This window comes from Primulina tabacum, chromosome 15, assembly GCF_025594145.1.
Source record: "Primulina tabacum isolate GXHZ01 chromosome 15, ASM2559414v2, whole genome shotgun sequence".
NCBI classification, from domain to species: Eukaryota; Viridiplantae; Streptophyta; class Magnoliopsida; order Lamiales; family Gesneriaceae; genus Primulina; species Primulina tabacum.
This window is the reverse complement of record NC_134564.1, coordinates 33,468,486-33,485,443: the sequence shown is the minus strand read 5'-3', so window position 1 is coordinate 33,485,443 and position 16,958 is coordinate 33,468,486. Positions and strand designations below refer to the sequence as shown.

The window sequence follows — 16,958 nt, the reverse complement described above, 5'->3', positions numbered from 1 at the left end:
CTACTGGTGTAAATATGTGCATTAACATATATTGGTGAATGAATCATTCTCCAGCACTAGAGAAGAAGAGGAAGCCCCAGTCCCTCAAATGAATTATATACCTGCTTTTTATAGGAGAAAAGGTAGTAGGTACCTTGTTTTCAGAGCCTACTTGCTATTTCCTGTCACGCCACCCTACTTTTCCATCAAGTCACATCAACAGGATTCTGTCAGGTGCGCTTCTCGAGACAAGATCTTATCTTCTGAACCACTAGAATGCGGCACTGTTATCGAGGTGCCCGGGTAGAATGTCTCCCGAGAGATTTATACAAGAGCACGGGACTATGACTGCCCGGAGAATAGAGCATGGGCTTGCACCTGCCCCGCTCCAGAAAAATCCATCTGCAGACTCACTCGGATTTAGGAATCCATTTGATATTCCGGGTCATCCATGACTCGGGCTCTTGCGGGGTATTATATTTGTTATTGGGAGAATTTTTGGAATTGCTATCTATAAGTTATATTCATTTTTGGAGTATCCGAGAGAGATATTGTCATTACGAATACTTCCTCACATTGAAATTAGGTTCAAAACAAAATCACATTTTGAATTATTTTTCCAACACATTCTTACCTATTTTCTCTGTTATAGCTGATCATCGTACATCAGAGTTAATATAAATTGAAGTTTTATTTATTTTCTATTTTATTAATAATCATTTATTTATTTTGCAAGACTATTTATTAATATACTATTTGTCGGTTGCAATAATTTATTTCTTGATTGAATAGTATTAAAATTATTGGTATAACTTTTGGTACAAGAACGCACCGCTAAAAACATGGTATATGCACTGCCTTAATCTTGACATCAAATTCTTTTACAGTACTCTGCCATATTAATAGAATCTTTTTAAGAAAGCATAAGCCAGTATGTTATACTACACCACTATAACCTGGGGATCTCGACAATTTTCCATCTTGCACTGCTCTCCGGACTAATAAAGCATCGTGCCACCTGCCTACGTCTGCATAAATGTTGGAAAGTAGAACTCGACTAGGACCATGTGATGGCTCTACCTTTGCCACATTCTCTGCAGCTGTTTCGCCTATATCTGTGTTACCATGTGTTTTACAAGCTGCCAATAATGTACCCCATATAACTGCATCTGCCTTCATGGGCATGCTCTTTATGAGTTCTTCGGCCTCTTTTAGCCTTCCAGCTCTGCCTAAAAGATCTATCATACAGCCATAATGCTTGATGTTTGGTTGTATACCATATATGCCATTCATGCTCTTAAAATGATTTTCTCCATCTTCCACTAGCCCAGCATGGCAACATGCGCTCAAGACTCCTATAAATGTGATAGCACTAAGTCGTATGTTACGCTTCTGCAAATCTGAAAAAATTCTTAAAGATGCAGCAGCATGCCCGTGCATAGCCAAGCCACATATAATTGCATTCCAAGGCGAGACATTGGTGGTTCTCTCTTGAATTTGATGAAAAACTTCTAAAGCAGTACAAATACTCCCACATTTCGCATACATATCAATGATTGCTGCACTCAAATTGTCGTTAACTGGTATAGAGTTATTAAAGATGTACTCATGAGCCCATCTTCCTTCCTTTAATGTGCCTAAAGTAGAAATGGCAGACAGGACACTGACCATCGTAATTTCGTTTGGCTTAAATCCCTTATCTACCATTTCATGAAAAAGTTTGACAGCCAGAGCAGGCTGCCCATTTTGTGAATAACCAGAAATCATTGAGCTCCATGAGAAAACATCCCTTTCAGGCATCTCATTAAATAAACAACTAGCCTCATCAACCAATTCATTTCCTATTAGTCCTGCAATAAGGGCATTCCAACATGCTACATGATTTTTATTTCCCAGTTCAAACTGCAGGCGAGCCAATTTTACTTCACGACAAGCTGCATAAAACCGAATTAATGTTGCCTGCATGAAATCATAACAAACAAACCCCATTTTCTCAGCTAAACCATGAAACTGCTGACCTTCAACAAAGTTCGTTTCTTGCCCACAAGAAGATATGACATCCACGATCATAACTTCATTAGGACTCAAGCCAGTTTGCCTCATTTCACAATAGAGCGCCAAAGCCTCCCTCAATCGTCCCACCTGCAAATATCCATCAATTATGGTACCCCAAGAAACCACATCTTTTCCAATAATTCCATCAAACAACTCTTTAGCCATATCAACCAGCCCTCCCTTTGTGTATCCGTTTAACATAACATTCCAAGAAACCACATTCTTTTCTTTCATCCCATCAAAAATCATCCTTGCATCAGCAAGACGCAAACTCATGCAGTACAAATGAACCAAGTTCGTCGATACGAGAACAAACACATCGAGACCAAGTTTCAACACCAAACCATGCAATAGTCTCCCACTTTGTCGGAGGCAATCAACACGTGCGTAAGCTGAGACGACACTAGCCATAGTCACTTCATTGGGGACCAACCCCAACAACCTCATTTCATCGAAAATTCCAAATGCATCTGCATAGAACTCGTTTTGAGCCAATCCCATTATCACAGTCGTGTAAGACACACAGTTTCTAGCAGACATTCTCACAAACAGCTCACGCGCGTCATTCAAATGTCCATGTTTTACATATCCACCGAGCATTATGTTACATGATACACAATCCAACTTCAGTGACGTGTCAAAAATAGATTTGGCACACCAAATTAGCCCGCATTTCGAGTACATGCTCATCAAACTGTTTTGTATGAATAAATTGGAGTTCCGCCCGGATTTCATTATAAGGCAATGGAGCTGCTGGCCATGAGATATCAATGAAGGGGATGATGAGATGGTTTTTAGTGCAGAAACCAACGAAAACTCTATGATCTCTGGTTTCTTGGAGCTGTTTCTCAAAAGGGTTTGGATGATTGGAGCGGAAATCGTGCAGAGGCATCTCAAGTTGACGTTCAGGGATAATAAGATCTTTGACTTGACTGGAAATTTCATCAGATGGTTTCATCAGAGAATGAAGCTTTTATAATATTATATTGTCAGTGATCAGTATAGTTTCTTGTTTGTAGCAATCAGGTGTCCGTTGTAAAATACAGGGTATAAAATTACCAACTTTTAGATTTAAAGCAAGAACTTTTAACTATTTACAAAGGTTGGTTACAGAAACGTCGACGAAATTTGATTTTTCGTATAGGTACAGATTTCAAACAAAATGTCGCAAGTGTTTTTAGAATTGTACACATTTTAAACCGATTATTGTAACATACGAAAAATGTATGCCAAGTCTTATCAAATAACGTAATCGAGTTTTTCTGCATCCAAATCACACAAAAACATATTTCATATTTGGGTAATATTTGTGCAAAAATAACATGTGGACTTTGTTCCCAATCAAGAAGTATTAGCAGTGTATACCACAAAAGATCAAAAAAAGAAATTGAGATTTCTGTTGAACTAATTTCTTTTATTTATACCCCGCTTAGTTCGGTATAGAGAAGATAAAAGTTCCCCCACAAAGATGTGGATAAATGCGACATTGAAAGAAAATTGTTCCCAACAATGCAGTCTGTCAGAATGAACGTGAAACAAGTGATTACAGATGAACTGTTAATCAGACCCAAGGAAATGCCCACTACAGTCAGCGACGCTCTCCTCCACCGGTAAGAGCCAGACTTCTGAAATACATCAGATAATACAATTTAAATATAAAACAGCAGGGAAAACGAAATTTTAAAAAATTGAGAAGGTAGATAAATCAAATGAGTGGCAAACGACATACTATGCACATTTATGGAGAAAACAAATGATAGAAATAGAATAGAGCCCAATACAAACACATGAAGACAACCCAAAATATACCGGCACGCTAACATAATGCCGCTTTTTGATTTTGACTACTAAAGCACTTTTCATCACCATGTTCTTTATTTCGCTCCTCTCTCTCAGTTTTTTTTATAAAGTCAAGAGATACAAAAAGGATGCTGAGGAATGCTACCACGAATCAATGGTTAAAACATCTAAAAACCATAGATAAAGAGTAAACTAGTGCATTTAGTTAAGGTAGTGACCACCAAATGAAATTGAGATACTTTCAATATATTTAGGTACAAGCAAAGGCAGTTATGTGGGAGACTATACATAAACCTAGTAGAAGAAGGAAAGGCAAATCAAATCGAATGAATCAGACAAATATAAGCTCTTTTATTTAACATTAGAACACCAATCCTACATAAATAGAAGAAGAAGAAGAGTGCCATGTCCCGAATCCGGGACATGACCTAATAGTACTCCCTGTATAACCCAAATTCAAGATGAACAAAAAATACAAAATATTGTATCATAGCATTGAAATAACCATAAATTTTACATATGAAAACATGGAAGCATATCGAAGATCATGAAACATAAAATAGACTCACTGATTGATACCTCAAAAGACAGAATATTTTAATTCCTACAGACTTAAATCCATGCTCCAACACAAGCTTGCAACCATACCCATGATCATTCAAAGACAGTATCAAACTCCAATACAAGTTTGTTACCATTCCCAAAACCGAAGGTTGCCGCCATAAACATCAACAGAATCATCTGATTATTATGAAGAAAGTGCAAGCGACAAATCACCACCCAACTAGTTTAAAGATTTCTATCGTACTATGCAGTTACATTGCACAATGCACAAAAACAATATTTACGTATTAATTCTTAAAAAGCAATACTTTTTCATAAAAGGTTCATATTTTAGTTGGAAAATAGCTCTTCACTAATATCATGTGTGATTAATATTCAAACATAAAACAACTAGCATAAACTTTAGTATATAGTTAGAATATAATCATCAGGCTTCTCTGAAATAGAATGAACTAGTTAATTAACTTTGACATCAAATCACTAAAAAGTAACATTAATATAATCTTTCACAATCTTCATCCACCAACCATGTTGACACATTATTTTCACCAGATACAATAGGTAAATATACTACATATTAGAAATCTCATTTTCCCAAGAATCAAATTCAACCTCTTGGCAAACTAATCGTCGAAGAGTGCTCCATAAATTAATTACCAGCTACTTTCATGCAGCAAATGTTATGCAATAGGAATGGACTCCATTTATCCAAATAATAATCCTACTGTCACATGAAAAAACAAAATCAGAATGACCGAGTTGATCAAAATATGCACTAGTGCAGCACAGCCTAGAGAGTTTTTGCAGGTTATTTTCTCTACTTAATAAGGCCTTGGTAGAAGCCTAAGTCTAACACAGTCAATTATATTGTAGAAAAATGCAACTGCTGTCTCATTCTCATATTTTCCTCTCCAAAATAACAGGCATTGAGCATCTTGTACTACATTCCCTACCTCTACCTCACAACAGGAGTCTATCTGAGGAGAGGAACAAAAATTTCCTATCATTTCATAGTAATAACAGAACAAACATCGTTTTAGCATAAATAATTTTACCACTGCTAAACCTGTAAAAATCAAAGGGCAGGAGACAACAGACAAAATAATTTACATATTTGGGTATTGGGTATCTTCTATCACATTGACTTAACCACACAAATTAACTAGACTTCATGTAATTCACAAAGTTGATGATCCAAGACTCAAACAAATTAACAAAATACAATCAATCCTTGTTCCAAAATCAATAATCCTAACATGTTGATCAACATTCGATCCAAACAAATTATACACAATTTCCCATTTGAGTTGCATTATCATATCACAATTAAACAATGTCACAGTCTAGACAAAATTAATTCATTCTTATTCCAATAAAAGAATAAACACAACAAAGACTCCACTCACTTCTTGTGTCGACGCCCACGCTTAGGACCCCATCCCTCGAGTTTAGCAACCGGGCACCCACATTTTGAGCGAAAAAACAGCACAGCTCGCCCGTTAGGCGGGGCCATCTTCCTCAACTCAGCACGCAAACACTCATAATCAGGGTTGTCCTCGGTGCCCCCTTTCCAGGGCAATTTATTAACATCTTTAACTGCCTTATTCCCGTTTCCCATCCGCAACAAGTCCTCGCCTTGCAGCTGCAAATCGAATTCCATCGCCTTTTTCAACCCTTTACAACCAATCTTTCCACACCTTCTTGATCTGTGCCCACAATAGATCTCAAAGATAACAACAAAAACAACAAAAGATAGCAGAAACAACGCGCAAAAAACTAATTGGGATTGCGGGTTGGAGGTTAGATGGTAACGGACGTGTGAAATTATAGTGGGTAAGCGGGGGAGGATAAGTGACAGTGATTGGAAAATATAAGAAAAATAGGAGATGATTAAAAAAGCTCCGGAGAAAATTACGAGAATGAAGATGAGGATGTCGAGGGTGGCGGAGGGGGACTGCCTGTAGAGGGCATGGCAGTTTGGTGAATTGAGGTGGGGTTGTGGGTGGGGATTGGGGGAGGTGGATTTCTTCAGGGAGGAGGAAGGAGGCATAATGGTGGAGTTGAGGAGGTGATGGCGCATGTTAGTGATAAAGAGGTCTAGGGGCGGCGGAAATGGGGAGAGGGCCGGGGGTGGTTCTCGTTTTTCCAGGTGGAGCGAGTGGAGGTGCGCATGTTTGCACGCTACGGGGAGTCAAATTGGGGGTGCGCACGTTAAAACTGGCTTCGCCGTTCCATTCAACTCTGTTCAGTTTTCGAAATGGGATTTCGTATAATCTGAAATATATTTTGATATTTTGCTGATTTATTGTATATATTCACGTGAACATCGATAAACTCATATTCACCTGTTAAATTTGATAAAAGGTATGTTGTTGACCAATCACGGTAACAAATAATGAAATTTATTCAAGTTTGATATGTATTTATGTAGCCTATTAATTATTATTAACACATAACCATACTTTTTACCATGAATTTTTTTACAGCTTACCACATGTAGGTACATATAATTTTGATATATTGTCGGTTAACTATGCTCATCTATGTGTTTATAGATGACGTAACACTAAATTAATGAATGTACAATTTTGACATGTTTCATCATGTTCGGTAGGTGTTATCTAACATGTCAAAATCGATTATCTGCCTAACTTGTTATTGTTTTTTCAAAATGTTGTGATTATACAAAGAAAACATTTTGTTCATTTTTATTGACAATAATCTTAGAATTATATATGTGTCAGTTGCGTGGAATCTACAGTATGATTATTTTAATATAAAATTTAATAGTGAATAAAAAAGAAATTAATAAATGAGATTTGATTTTAGAATTTTACTTAAACATAGTAAAATTACTTTATTTAATGGTTTGGTCTTACCAAAGAATGCTTTAGGGTCAACAGCAGTTGCCAAAATGGCCCAATTAAATGAAATTTTTGTAGCCCAACAATACGAGGATCCAATATAATGAACTCGTCACAAAGCCCATGTTATTTGGGCAAACCGAATTTTTCAAGTTGGGCTTGTGGTCACCAAATCGATCCTTGTTTATTTGTTTTTCAATTATCAGTCAAATTAACTTTAAAAAAAATGCTCAAATAATTTTTTCTTTTAAGCGGGCAAGATGGAGGTGGCAACATCCAGCATCTCATATATTTAAAAGAAGAGAATCAATTGTAAATGAATTTTTTTGGATATATTGGAAACTTTTGTGCCATATTATTCTCCCTAAAAAGTAAAATGAAAAATGATGGAAGATATATTGTATAACAATTTGGAATGGGATAATATTTATCAGCAAAATGACAATTTGGTCATATATCGTTATCTCTTTGTAATTTGTATCATATACATCGATAAATTTCAATTTTAGTCACGTATATTTAGATTGTTGACAAATTTAGTCATTTTTTTCAGCATGAATGATGACGTGGCATTGCCTATGTCAATGTTACATCGACATCGTGTCAGCTAGCTCCACATAACAAATTATTAAAGTTACCAAAAAAATCATAAATGCCAGATTAACCGAAATACGATAACATAGACGAGTAAAATCATAAATAGTCAAACATATAGAACCAAAATTGTAGTTTTTCATATTTACGTAGTAATTTCAAATATTTTTTAAAAAAAAAATTAATAATAATTGAACGTTCGACTACGACGAACTGTTACTTGCATTCTACTATTCACAACATACATACAATAAATAGTATATGACTTGATATCCGTATACACAATTACAATTTATACAAAACTCTTGTGATACGGTTTGACGGGTCAATTTTGTGAGACATATATTCTATTTGAGTCACTCATAAAAAACATTATTTTTATGTCAAAATATTATTTTTTATTGTAAATATGAACATAATTGATCAATCCCACGAATAAAGATTCACGAAATCGTCTCACAAGAAACCTACTCATTCAATTTATCATCTACTACATAGGTTTTTTTTTCGGGAAAAAAAAAAAATTGCAATGTGGAGTTTGCTGAATGTCCATGGATCCACCAGCAATATGCAGAATGTATAAAAGGAGGGGCAAACATAAGGCTTTTCGGATATTTTGTGTACATATATTAACGAAGATTTCAATAAATTACTGATTCTCCTGACCCCCAATTTCCATATAAATTGTTATACTATTCTCAACAACCACGAATACAGGATCTTCCTTTCCATGAGCTATGAGGTACGAGCTACGAGCTACGAGTTAGAGAGTTAGAGCTATGAGTTACTGAGTTAATGTAGCTAAGAACGCTATGAGTTAACCTATACTTATCGATATCTTAATATATATATAAGATAAACAAATAATTATAATCCTTTCATAATGTCAGCTTAGGCAAGACGGGTTTTGCTCTTCCAACTAGGTCTAACTGATTTTGACAGCTCGATTTATAGAACGATCCATTTATTTTATAAGGTGGAATGAGTGTGTAACCAGTCGATCGTCACTCAATATGCAGGTTCTGCCACTGCCATGAATTTCCGTTTCGTTTAGTTAAATATTTGTGAGAAATAGTTTGTTTTATTTCAGGTCCGTCGGCCCGACCAATTGAGCTAAAATATCTTGTAGAGCCAGAACCCCATCAGAATGATCCAACGTGTGATATTCGAGGAAGAAGGAGCATTAATTAGATCTGAACCGTTGGCAAAAGCATATGATCGTTACTTTAAAGGGGGGAGAATATTGTGATGGTGGTGTTTCAGTTAGTCACATCACGCAATTGAATTTGGAGATAAGCCTACTTTTAAGTCCATTATTGTACTTTTCAAAGAAAATGCCTAAACGGAGGACCCGCCCCTATATTTGGATTTCGCCCGTCAACCATTTCTCCGGACCCGACCCGCAAACAAATCTTGTTTTAAAAATATATCATCGAACTTGTGGCTGAAACATATGATTTTCTAATACTAGACATGGGATGAGTTCTCGCGAAGGATGCCAATTGTGGCCTGTCAGCGGACAGGAAATCTATGCATGGTGTGTCCCTATATTAGGGACTAGTACGTTTCCCTAGTTAATCGCTAACCGTGGGATTTTGGTCTTTATATTAGCATAGATATTTCTGTAATCGGGTGTATGTCTTGTCTACATATAGATACATCAATGCTACAGTGCTGCAGGTCCACTTTGATTAGGTTATGTTGATAAAAGATCTTATCTTTGATTCTTTTGCTTTAACTCGAGATAAGATATGATCATGTTGTGTGAACTTTTCTCTGCTACTCTTTTTGCATGGCATTATTTCCATTCGGTACCTGAAAATGAGCTTTCATCATTTCCACACAACTCCAAAGTGCCTAACTACTTCAAATTATTGAAATTAATTAAATCATCAAATGAAAATAATATATAGTTATACATTGACATTTACAGCTACGCAAAATAACGTGATAATTACATTTTGGAATATTTTACATGGATAAATTGGGATTTAAAGATGAAAAAAAAAATCATGTCACATGACATACTTCCAAGAAAATTATTATTTTTTTATATGAAATGGAGAATAATGACATTTTTGTACTTTAATTGCGCTAAAGATTAGGTGCTGTGACCCTAGATCTTATTTGAGGCCGTGGTTAAATGTAAAAATGGTCCCCAAAAATCAAAGGCCCTACATATATCTATCTAGTATCTTTGAAACCTGGAAATGTAATAATTATGTCCAAGCTAGCAAATATCAGATTGCTGAACTAGCCGGAACTAATAAATCACACACGCTTGGGAATCACCAGTTGTGGGCAGATACTGGTCGACAAGTTAATTCTTTTTCTATATGTATAATGCTACTACGCATAGGATAATTAACAATAACCTCAAAGATCTCCTTCCGAAAATCGAAGACCGAAACAGATTTTTGAGATAGAATTTCCCCTCTCGATTTCTCGTTTCTTTCTTCTTTTTTTTGGTGAGGGAAATATGATATTCTGAAATCGAAATGAGGAAAGAGCGTATAAATTTTAATAACTATTCGGAGAGAGAGAGAGAGAGAGAGTGTGTGTGTGTGTGTGTGTGTATATATATTATTTTAAAAATATTATATGATTAATGTGAAAAGAAGTCTCACTGGTCGAATACATGATGTTTCTGTACTGCAAGGGTACAAACTGTCCCCACAATCTCCGAATCATGACTTGGATCCAATTTAAGGCCGTGGCATTTTCTTCTCTATATATGCACACACACGCACGCACGCACAGATCGCACTCACATAGTGAAGGGTCGTCATATTTAGCAGAGGTCAAGAATTATCAGAAGATAGAAATAGAAATGGCGAAGGCATTTGGGAAGTGGAAAAGAATGGTGAGACAAATGAGAGGGAAGCTCTACATTATGAGAATTTGCGTTACTATGCTTCTTTGCTGGGACGACAAGTATTATTAGAAATACTTTACATGTAATTTAAGGTTTAATATTTGGTCCTTTGTTTTGTTAATTATTAACCCCTTTTTTTCTAATTTAATTTGCTGTTTTGTACGAATTGTATGATTAGTAATCTGTAGCAGTACTTGGATGCGTTGCGATGTACTATATTACTCAGAGTTAACCCCAAGAAATTAAAGAAAAATTTTGAGATTTGTAAAATTCTTTCACTGTGCATGCATGTGTATGTGTGTGTGTGCAGCAGATAAACAAATGGCGTTTGCTTTCATCCTGATTTCATTCTTAATTATCTCATCATTTAGTCGAGATCAAGTATATAAAGACTTATTTCCTCGGTTTCTTCGATAAAATCTTGAATTATATTGTGAATATTAAAAATAAAAAACAAAAATTTACTTCATTTGGGAAGAAGGGATCTTTGGGAAAACTAAAGATCTCTTATTGCCTGCATACGTAAACCTGAGGACAGATTAAAATTGAAATATAAGTAAATTTATATTTTAATATTTGCTTTCGCTTTCATTTTCTTTATGAAAATGTCATTTTCTTATCTGACGCGGGAGCGGGGGAGAGGGGCTTTCGACAGAAGGGACAATGAAGCCTGGCCTGCTGCAGCGGACCAATCAATTTTCCAAATAATATGTTGAGAGAAAAACATAGGGATCAATTCCCCTTTCTTTCATCGATTTCTAAGTGTCGTCCATATATTTTCTATATAAGTTTAGTTCAAAATAAATACGTTACTCGAACGACGTACTGTCACACACTTGACGGTGGTACAAGTTTTTCTAAAACAAGTAAAATAATTAAAATAAATGAAAAACACTATCTTTTTATCACTTTCCTAAAAATTAAAATAAAATAAACTGCGTGCAATATTTGGAAAGTTACTTCTACAAACAATTCAACAAGACTGAAGCTGAAATTTGTCGTAGAAGTACAAATTACACAAAAATGATGTTTTCTAGAAAAAAAAACTAAGCAATATTAATGAAACAAAGTTCTCAAACTTGTTTTCCCGACGTACATTTCAGCTAAATCTTTCAATCTTATTCTATTTATATTATCGGCGGATATAGTTAAGTGCACTAGTTTTCGAAAGCGAGGTATGGGCCTTAAAATTGGAAACTGCATGGACCGGCCTGTTTTTTTCATGGATCTGGAGGATTGAGGCCCTGATACAGGCTTGAATGTCATCTTCTTAATTCAAATAATTGTAATTGTAGTCATTATTTTTTTTTTAAAAAAGTGTCAATTCCAACTACATCGCCTTAGATCCACAGTCCCAGCTGTGATAACTAAATCAATGCCAGAGTAATGATCTCGAGAGGGAAGTTTGGTCTGGTCGGACTCGACATGCCAGGAATGTTAGCTGCCGAATTAGCAATGACGGGCAGTATATATATACCATGCCACCATCCTTGGTGTGATGGTTCATTGGGCGCATTGGAGAGTAATGGTTGGATATATTCGTCACATTGTTCGTTCAAGTTGTTTACGAGCGATGAAGCATGGAATTGTCTGAACCAACGCTGGATTTTCGGGTGGGGTGACTCAAATCATTGTGAGACGTTCCGTAACATCCTTCACATCATTTTAGATATGGAAGAATATTTGATATGAATATTACTAGCTAATCCAATAAATCAATCACAAATGGTCCGATTCACCGGTATTTTAAATGATATTCTTAATTTATGTGAAAATTAAATAAGTCTATATTTTTGGAACACACGATGTATATATTTACATGAAATGTGCAGTTTTCTCGAGTGGGAGAAAATGGGGATAGGGAGAGGGTGGGTAACCCGTGATCTAAGAGTCTTTTCACATGAATTCACGCATTTAGAAAACATACGTAGACCTTGAATTTAACACTTGGGATATTATCCATGTGGTATGTCGTGAACAAATCGGGAAATAGGTATCACACGGTTGGATTGTACGCACAACGTGTTAATTGTCCCACATCGGTTGGATAAATAACTTGGGAGTTGTATATATGGGCTTGGACAATCCTCCCCGCTTGAGCTAGCTTTTGGGGTTGAGTTAGGTCCAAGTTTCATTCTTAACATGGTATCAGAGCCCGGGTTCCACCGTTGTGTGTTGGACCGCCTATAATTAGGCCACCCGTTCTGCCCATAATTGAGTCATTTGTAAACTCCACGCTCCAGATCTGCCCATAATTGGGTCATTTGTAAACTTCACGCTCCAGATGTTCATTCCTTGGCGTGAGGGGGGTGTGTTAGTTGTCTCACATCGGTGGCATTTAATACTTGGGAGTTGTATATATGGACTTGGACAATCCTCCCTCCTTGAGCTAGCTTTTGGGGTTGAGTTAGGTTCAAGTTCCAATCTTAACACAACGCAACCTAGTACGCCGTGCATCACAGCGTCGATTCATTCATTAATATTTGATAATTTCATCATTTGCATGCATGCTAACCTTGGAAATATAAAGCGATGAATAAAAATATAGTGACCTTCTGGTAATTAGAAAATTAGTGATTCTTATTATACCAACAGTTCGGATATTTTGTCTAATTGGAAGGTCGTAGTAGGGAATTGAGCAAAGAATAGTAGCCAAAGATTATATTTCACAAAAGGTTATACATTTTTTAAAATTACCTTAATTATGTCGTTATATATCACACTATGTGAAGGCCAAAATTTTACTATACGAAAGGACAAAGTGCAACTATGCAACCTTTGGCAGGAAGATGGTAAATTATATGCAATAAACCATGCAACATTAGGCATGCAGGAGAATAAATTAAACAACACAAGTGGAATTGGAAGAGACCATCGATTCTGCTATTGTACATGCATGCACAGGCAGCGGGCTGTTCGAATGGATAAAACAAAGGAGCTAGCCGTTCGAGGAAATGCGTGAGTGCGATGCCTTCTCTTCAACCGGTTGATTATTGCAGTTCTTAACATTCTGTTTACTTCTCTAGGAATTCTGGGATATAAAAAAAATGGATTCACTCGGGCTAGCGTGATTTTGGGTTATGAATGGGAGGAGCTGATAACTGATTGATGATGCTTGAGTTTCTATTGATCCGACGTTAGTGCATGGACCTCGGTGATCAAGATACATGTGTAGGATAACCAGATGAGGATGCGTTTAAGATCTTCTATTTTATGCTACAGTGTTACCTGTATTATTGGAGAAGTGTGATCCTTCTAGGGGCCATGTCGAGTTAGTGAAACGTGTTGGGTACAATAATTGTTCATGTTAGGAAAGCTATCAAACCATAATATTTGAGTTACCACGGCCCGGTTCAAAAGACAGAAATTGTTCAGTTACTATTAGTTATAGATTTTAGTAAAACGAGAAACGCTCGATCATAAAAAACAAATGTACTATTTGATTTAGTGTCTCGAGGAGTGCTGATTCTTGGACTACAATTGTGATGTTTCTCACGAAATGGAATGTCTAAATTGGTGAAAATTCACTTTGATGAAATCAGAAGAAAGAATGTTCCGGCACAGAATAATAAGTATCACAGCCTATACCGATGTAGGTTTTATGGGTGAGACTAACCTTTTACTCTAATGTCTGGTCAAAGGGTTGTGAATTAGAATGCAAATACTAATGGGTGCAGGGAAGTATGCATGCAATCATGAATTATTTAAGCTTTTTATTTCGATGCTAACAGATGCACTAGGCGAAATGAGGCAAGTCTGATTGGTTTAACAACTTCATGCAATGGTATTCTGGAGGTGTCGCCGGCACCATGGGTTTGAGAGTGAGATACACCTACTCGGAATTTGATTACCATGTTCTGGAAATGGTGGCATTGTCCAGCTCAAATTGCTACCAAAAATCTCAAGCAAGGGTAATGTGACTTAGACGGTTAGACTGCATCCATATTTGCAGGTATTTGCTCAGATACTAAAAATCAGGAAACCAACCAGAAGATGATTTTTGTTGGAGCATTTCAGTTTGTTATCTTACCAGATTCGTCCAAGGAATTCCTAATGCTTTTTGACTCCATAAGGCTGTTAGAATCCAGGCAACGCATTCTCCTTGCCTTGTGGACATCCTCTGATGGGCTGGGCTGGTGAAAAAATCTGGAGTCACAATTCACTGCTGAAGCAATCAACGACAATATGTCAAGGAAAGAGTCATTGGCCTCTTGATTGAACCTAAGAATATAGCTGTGCAACAGCGCAGACCTGTGGTAAAGGAGAGTTTCTCAACTTTTTTTTATAATGATACTGGATAAAACACAAAATATGAGTTAATCTTCATGTTTAATTAATTTTAACAAAAGGTTGATACTTTATATCAGTGAAATCTTCTCTCTCAGCATGATGTGGAACTTCCGTCACATATTATTTAGATTTATCTGAGTTTCATGCAACAGTAACATTTGTGTATTTTTCCCAACACGCTTAAATCTCTTATAAGTGTGTTTTGCTTTATCACCAGTTACTTAATGTTTGAATATATTTTATCGAGTGCAACAGTTATTGTGTTATGATTAAGTTAACCTATAGCTCTACATATAATTGCAACAAGGGGACAAATTTTTAAAATTCACCACTGAAGTCGAAACGGCATCTCTAGTTTCTACCGCTATGATATATACTGGTATATCTATCATGTTAACGTGGTCTACTGATTAGCATATGAGCCCATCTGTAGTTTCTATCTTTTAGTGTTGCTAAGAGCCAAAAAGGGGCCGCAAGAAAAAAGAATATTTCCATAGAAGTTGACAATAAAAGATACAGAATTGGCATCTACAAAGATTGGCAAGGGCCTATGGTTGGTTTTTTTTCTGAACAAAGAGAGAGAAATTTGTGCAGTAACATTTATCAAGATTTGGTTTCTTGTGCTCGCAAGGGGACCATCTGATGTCTTGTTTACTATTACACTTGTGCATCTACATTATGAGTGCTATCCTTATTTCCACAATAATTTGCATCATTATTGCAGAACAATATAATTCTTGATCTTTCTGATTTTATTTTTTATTTTTAAATATATCTGACTTCTTCACATGGAATGGGACACCCAAAACCCTCTCACCCCCAACAGAATAATCTTATGGCAGAAATAATGGTGCACTAGGCATGGTCCTCTCAGTCACTGCGTGAACAAATATCAATTAAATTGAAATTTGATAATTACAATTTCCAGATTAAGGTTCAAGAGTTTATAACTTGTTAACTTTTGATATTACCTAGTCTAAGTACAGTTTAAGGATTATAAGTTCGTGTTCTATGTTACTTTGTCTGGTATATATTATGCTACTAGAATAATTTGTAAATGGACCAAGTCCACGCTTCAACTGATCAGTCCTAGATTGACAAAAAGAATATGTAACATGAGTGTAAATTCGAAACAAAATATGCTTTAATCATATCAAAGATTATAAAGTATATCCAGCAGAAGATCATACATATATGAGATCTATTGCACTTGATTTAACATTAAAAAAAATCCCACAGTCAATTTCATATGCATCTATATTTCTAAAGGGACTTGATCTAACCGTCTCGGTTTGTTCCTTATGAAAGTTCTGTTTCCACAGTGTATGTGTGAGTTGAGAGTGAGTGTTATGTGTATCAGAATGTAGGTGTTGTGCGTAGGTGTTGTAACACCCACGACAACATGCAACGGAAATTATGATTTTAACACACCTACACGTAGCTGGAATAATGATAATAATACGAGATACGAGATGTAAATTATGCACAAGTATAAAATACTTGTGCGGTGCCTCAGGGCAAAATAATTAACTAGAAAAACTTGTAAGTTTACAAAAACCAATACTAGTTAAAGAATAAAACAACTCCCTTATTGAGGCGAGTAACAAATTGCATCATAAACCTCTAACAAACCGTATAACCAAAATACATAGGATGCATCAACTGAGAAGTGAAAAAAATCTTCAAAACTCCACACACTAATCAACACGGTGATTAGGTGTTGTCTTCGGATGTTGGTAGCACTTCACAGCAACAAGTTATCAATCACGAGATGGCTTCAATCAGAAAACCTTTTCTTCGTACAAATGCATCTCTGTCTCTCCGAAAGTTTTTGCTCTGTATCGTCACTCTCTCACACTTTCGTTTCTTCTCCTTTGAGTCCTATTTAACATAGAAAAACCAATTTCATTAGGAAACAAACTCTTTTTAAAACAAGG

The 16,958-nt window shown here is 36.0% G+C and overlaps 2 protein-coding genes and 1 long non-coding RNA gene across 4 annotated transcripts; all 3 read right to left on the bottom strand.

Annotated features, from left to right (window-relative positions):
- Positions 1–799: 799 nt before the first annotated feature.
- LOC142527819 (pentatricopeptide repeat-containing protein At5g19020, mitochondrial) lies at positions 800–3,082 on the bottom strand. Its single transcript, XM_075632778.1, has one exon. The coding sequence runs from the start codon at positions 2,977–2,979 to the stop codon at positions 916–918; it is 2,064 nt and encodes a 687-aa protein (XP_075488893.1). The 5' UTR covers positions 2,980–3,082; the 3' UTR covers positions 800–915.
- Positions 3,083–3,427: 345 nt separating this feature from the next.
- LOC142527702 (uncharacterized protein At5g19025-like) lies at positions 3,428–6,658 on the bottom strand. 2 transcript variants are annotated; one of them, XM_075632594.1, is made up of 3 exons: positions 6,314–6,463; positions 5,805–6,104; positions 3,428–3,659 (listed from the first exon to the last, which is right to left on the bottom strand). In XM_075632594.1, exons 1-3 carry the CDS (start codon positions 6,367–6,369, stop codon positions 3,623–3,625), a joined length of 393 nt encoding a protein of 130 aa, XP_075488709.1. In that variant the 5' UTR covers positions 6,370–6,463; the 3' UTR covers positions 3,428–3,622. The 2 variants fall into 2 exon arrangements, with proteins under 2 accessions (XP_075488709.1, XP_075488708.1); XM_075632593.1 differs by having other exon boundaries at positions 5,805–6,658.
- Positions 6,659–14,363: 7,705 nt separating this feature from the next.
- LOC142527116 (uncharacterized) lies at positions 14,364–15,191 on the bottom strand. The gene is made up of 2 exons (XR_012815395.1): positions 14,762–15,191; positions 14,364–14,665 (listed from the first exon to the last, which is right to left on the bottom strand). It is a non-coding gene; the product is annotated as an uncharacterized LOC142527116 (long non-coding RNA).
- Positions 15,192–16,958: the final 1,767 nt, after the last annotated feature.